The sequence below is a fragment of the Bidens hawaiensis genome, unplaced genomic scaffold (assembly GCF_021521415.1).
Source record: "Bidens hawaiensis isolate Kalapana, Puna unplaced genomic scaffold, B.hawaiensis_p1.1 tig00004269_1, whole genome shotgun sequence".
In the NCBI taxonomy this organism is placed as follows: domain Eukaryota; kingdom Viridiplantae; phylum Streptophyta; class Magnoliopsida; order Asterales; family Asteraceae; genus Bidens; species Bidens hawaiensis.
This window is the reverse complement of record NW_027491256.1, coordinates 570358-575683: the sequence shown is the minus strand read 5'-3', so window position 1 is coordinate 575683 and position 5326 is coordinate 570358. Positions and strand designations below refer to the sequence as shown.

The following is a 5326-nucleotide window of genomic DNA, read 5'->3' as shown; positions in this document are numbered from 1 at the left end:
AATAATAAACACCCAACTTCTGTATTAAATCATATTAATAATTATTATATTCCTTTAAAAGTTATAAATCGTAATTTACTTGAATCATGTGTTTGATTATTTAATTCAAACACACAACTACATTAGCATATTAACAAATCGTTATTTCAATTAAGTAAATTTAGTAGTTGTAGGATATTATTAAAAAATATTAGTACTAATTAGTTTAGGTATTTAATATTCAAAAATACTAAAAGAAAATCAAAGCTGGGAAAGTAAGATGTAAACAAAATAACTAAATAATATTCTTGATTATCTTCTTCTCATTGGAATTCATCTGCATCTTTCTTTATCCAGCAAAACTCAACTGAACCATCCACAAAAATCGGGATGTCAATCCTCCCCACGTTCCCTACCAATGATTCAAACCCCATCACGCTACAGTTACTCCCTCACGAAAGCCTTCCTCTTTACAAACTATTGAAGTTGTGTGAAGAAATTTTGGCAGTCTATCAATATTTGCAGATTCAGGTATCAATTGAACTAATTTTTGATATATTGAACACTACTTGCATACTCAATTAGTAATAAATGATATGTTTAGTTCAATATTGAATACCATTATGTGGCTGAATTGATGAGTTAGAGTGATGTTCGTTGATTAGACTTTCACTTCAATAGCCCTTTTCTATATTGACTGCTATGTCCATGAATTTTGATGCGTTATTTTGGTAAATTGATATAACATGAGTCCATATGTTCTGTTTACAAGTAGGGGTGGCCAAAATACTCGAACCCGATTAACCCGACCCAAAACCGAGTAAGCTCATTAGGTTCGGGTTACATAGCTACAACAATTATTAATCGGGTTAACCCAATTAACCCGTATTATCATTAGGGTCGGGTTTTGGGTTCGTGTTTGATAAAAAATCGGGTTTTGGGTCAACTCGAGTAACCCAATTAATAGTTAACTTAAGCAGCCCAACTATTATATACTTTAGCTTTTTTATATATTTAAACTATACTCTTTGTATATATTCAAGATTGGTTATATGTATTCTACCATTGTCTTGTATAATTCCAAACATTACTTGTTCGTATTGATTGTCTATGCTTCTCCAATCTATTATATTTTTTTAAGTAAAAGATAAGAAGGATATTATCGATTAACATGAGTTTTCTAATATGGGGAAACCACTGAAAGAATTTTAGTAAAATAAAAATATTTTTTTGGGTTTAGTTGAAGTTGTTGGCAAATTGTTTGTACATTTCTTTTAAGGATAATTGTTTTGTGATATGTTTACAAGACTTATACATCTTTGCAGCCCATAATTAAAAAAAAACATTGAAGCATTATTACAACCCGAAACCCAAGTAACCCGACCTGATTAACCCGAAAGTTGTTCGGGTTGACTCGATCAACACCCCTGAGCTACACGTAATCATAATTTAATTTAGGGTTGTATTTTGTTATCTAATCATGTTTTGCTTACATGAAATATATAATTACTTCGTTACATACAACATCTTTTTATCTATTAATGTACACACTTCTATGTTCTAACATGTGGAGACATGTATATCTACATTGCATCTGATAAAAAAAGAAAAAAACAACATTAGATGTAAGATAATAATAAACATATGCATATAATAAAGCATATTAACGTGGACTGTCTTTGAATTGTTGCTATTCATTACAGGCGCAAGTGATAATCAGTAGGCCATTATATTGATTCTAAAAACATGGACACAATTCAATCTATATATACACTACATGTCTACATTTGATTAAAAAAACCCACTGCAGTTTAGATAGTATGCATATCTCACATGTTTAGTATCATGTTTATGTTCTAGTTCATAACAATACTTGTTGTGGAATGTATATATCAGATTTCTTTACTATCGATTTCCTTGTAGTACAATGTGGATGCTTATGTTAGTGATGATGGTCTTTACAAGAACGAGATCTGAAGAAGATTCTCGAGTACCTACAAATCAGTCGGTGGTTGAGGGAAGTGCATCTGCTCTAGTGTCGCGCTCGACACGTAGACGCAAACGTAATACGCCCAACACCAGTGGTGATACCGCTAAATTATATTTTTTTTTAAACTAAAATTTTCATATTCAAGCAAAGGGTAGTGGTTGGTTTTCGTGGGTAAAGATCTGTTTGAAATCGCACTTCAAAAAGTGATGAAATGGGCTGAATTACTTTGCAAAATAAACAGAATTCAAATCATTTTATCCTTTTTTGTCTTTTCTACATTACATGCAGAACAACTTGTAGAAGCAGAACAACCACCTGCTGAAACACAACAAAATGTTCAACCACCAAATAGACGCGGTCCAAATTTAAATCTTAGCATTACAAGGACTTTACAAAATATGCCTGAGGGTTCTAAAATCCCTTTGACAATGGATGAGGGTACAAAATCTTTTGTTGGAACCTCAGCAACACCGTTTGCGACTGAGTGTGGAATTGTTATTCGCAATTTTTGTCCAATGAATTATCACGCATGGGACTCAATACCAAAAGAAGCGATAAATCTGATGTATGAGAAATTAGAAGTAAGTTGTATATATTTTTACATTTAATTATTGAGAATCTGTTATGATGTTATATAGTATCATTAATATCATTAACAATGTATTCTTTGAAGGGAAAATTTGAGTTGTTGAGATCAAATAAGGTTTTCATGGAGTATGTGAATGCTCACCTTCAAAGCCATTGGAAACGCACCCGATGTAATTGGAGTCGGCACTGGAAGAAAAATGGAGGAAGAACCAATCCCGAGTTGGCAAGATCGAAAAGGAAATCTGATTGTCGTGAAGAAGCTTGGAAGCATATGTGTGATTATTGGGAGTTAGAAAAAACTCAGGTATGCTAAATTTCTTTTTACAAATCATGACAAATGTCCGTGAATATTTTTCTTATTTTTAAAGTTCTAACTTGTGTGGCAAATTTGATTTTTCCTAGAAATATAGTAAGCAAATGGAAGCTAACAGAGCAAAACAAGTTAATATAAGCAGAGGGGGATCTCGGTCACTAGCCAATCATACATTCCAACTGGTAAGATTTTGAATTTTCGACTGATAATGCAATCTGTTATTCATGTTAAGTAATGGTCGTACTCGCGTTGTGGTTTAGAAGAAAATTGAATCTGAAACCAAGAATTGACTTGGCTGTAAAAATTTATGAAAAACGGATGTTTATACTAGCGATGCCAACGGGTCGGGTATTGGCAATCACAAACACATACCCATCTACATAACTGTGTCTCATAAACGGCCCATTACCTGTCGGGTATTTATCGGGTAATTACCCGTCGGATAACAGGGATACCCGTGGGTATCGAGTATACCTGGTAGTTTATAAAAATATACCCTTGGTAGTTTCTAAGTACAAATTCTAACTTTATATTTTTCAAAACTTTGTTAAATATGATAAAACACAAGGATAACATCATCACCATTAGATAATATATCAAATATCAAGATAATGTAAACTATAAACTTCAATACTTCATGATAAAAAATAAAGACACTACTATATGCAGGTTTGGATACTTTTGCTTTTGCATCAAAAATACATATCCACAAAAATAAGTTTGTTGCTACATTCTGAAACGAATATCTAAAACAATAATTCCATTTTCCATAAAGCTAAATGTTGAATTCTTGGGCGGAAACTATTTAGATATTTACTAGAAAAGCTATACAAAGAGTCATTTGGTAAAGATATTTCATAAAGCATTTAGTTATAAAACTATTAATTAAAGTCTTATATACATAGTAAATTAGAAAGATTATATTTCGGGTATATTTACGGGTAATCAGATAAATATAATTCGGGTAATGGGGCCGGGTATCACCCAATTCCATTCCCATACCCGAACCCAAAAAAAAAATTTATTTTTTAATCCCATACCTGATCCCATGCTCGTTTACCCAACCCGTTACCTGGCCCCGGATGCTTCGGGTTCCGTGTATACCCATCGGGTTCAGTTATTTTTGCCATCCCTAGTTTATACTATACTGTACATGGCAAAAAAGGATAACAAATTCATTATGCTTCATTTTTATAACTTTTTCAACGACAAGCAAATACTCAAATTAATTTGAATATATTTGTTCTTCATTATTATAATTTGATGATGACAGACAAATCCTGAGACTCACATGCCGCCTAGCCCGTTAGAACGTTATCATAAGATGCATTACAATGCCGTGAAACAGGGATGGCTAAATGATAGTTCGCGTCTTGAATATGTAAGCATCTCCTATTTAAAAGTTTTTATTGTGAAATTTATTTTTTCAAATATTTATTTGGGTTGGTGCTGGTTTTGAATGTTGTTCACATGCCTTCTTTTATGTTAGGAAAACATTATTCAGCATAAACAGGCAGCCATGGATAAATTAGTTTATGAAGGAATCACTGTTACAACTTCTATAGAACACGAGATTGAGAAAGAAGCCATAAAAAGTGTTTGCGGGAGGAAGAAAACCATACAATCAGCATGGGAGGTTGGTGTAGGGCCCGTGTTTAGGAAAAAAGATAGTTGGATGAAATTGGTAGCCGAATCATCCGAGCAAGATACAAGTGAGAACGAAGTTCTGAAAAATAAGGTTATTGCACTCGAGGCGAAACAAAAACGAGAAAAGGAGAAATATGAAAAAATGTTCGAGTTTATAAGCACAAAGTTTCCGGACTTCGAGAACACAATAGCCATGGAAACGAGTGATGAAGTTGATGGTGACAACATCTAGGACATTAGTTATAAGCGTTTGTTACTTTTCTTTATCAAGTACTCTTTTAAATATTAGAATTGGTTGGTTGACGTTATTTTGATTGGTTTTGTTACGATATTAATGCTTATTATATTTGGATTGTGTGAAATCAAAAATCAAATTTATGAGTTATATATAAATCTACAAATCAGTTACTTCAATGGTATTGTTTTTCAGTCCTTGAAGGGATTTATTCGGTATTATGAATGCATGTTGGGAACTGAATTAAATTGTGTGGGGAACTATTTTTCAGTCCATATATAAGAATATTTGAATATATACATTATTAGAGACTAGAAATAGTCACTGAAAATAACATATTAGAGACTAGTTTATGAGACTGATTATCAGACTCTAAATATAGTTACTAGGGACTAAAATAACATATCATCTGAGAATAATTATCAGTCCCTAAAAGTGATATATTAGTGACTGAAATCAAGTAGTAACGAGACTAATTCTCAGTCCTTAAAGAATATATTTGGAGACTGATTTGATATAGAATCACGAACCTAACGTATTAGGGACAATATTGTATTGATTAGAGGATTGATTT

The 5326-nt window shown here is 32.4% G+C and overlaps 1 protein-coding gene across 1 annotated transcript; it reads left to right on the top strand.

Annotated features, from left to right (window-relative positions):
• The first annotated feature begins 472 nt into the window (after positions 1-472).
• On the top strand, positions 473-4986 carry LOC143625942 (uncharacterized). The gene is made up of 6 exons (XM_077096153.1): positions 473-510; positions 1903-2550; positions 2643-2861; positions 2960-3052; positions 4144-4251; positions 4360-4986. The coding sequence occupies exons 2-6, from the start codon at positions 2176-2178 to the stop codon at positions 4747-4749; spliced, it is 1185 nt and encodes a 394-aa protein (XP_076952268.1). The 5' UTR covers positions 473-510; positions 1903-2175; the 3' UTR covers positions 4750-4986.
• Positions 4987-5326: the final 340 nt, after the last annotated feature.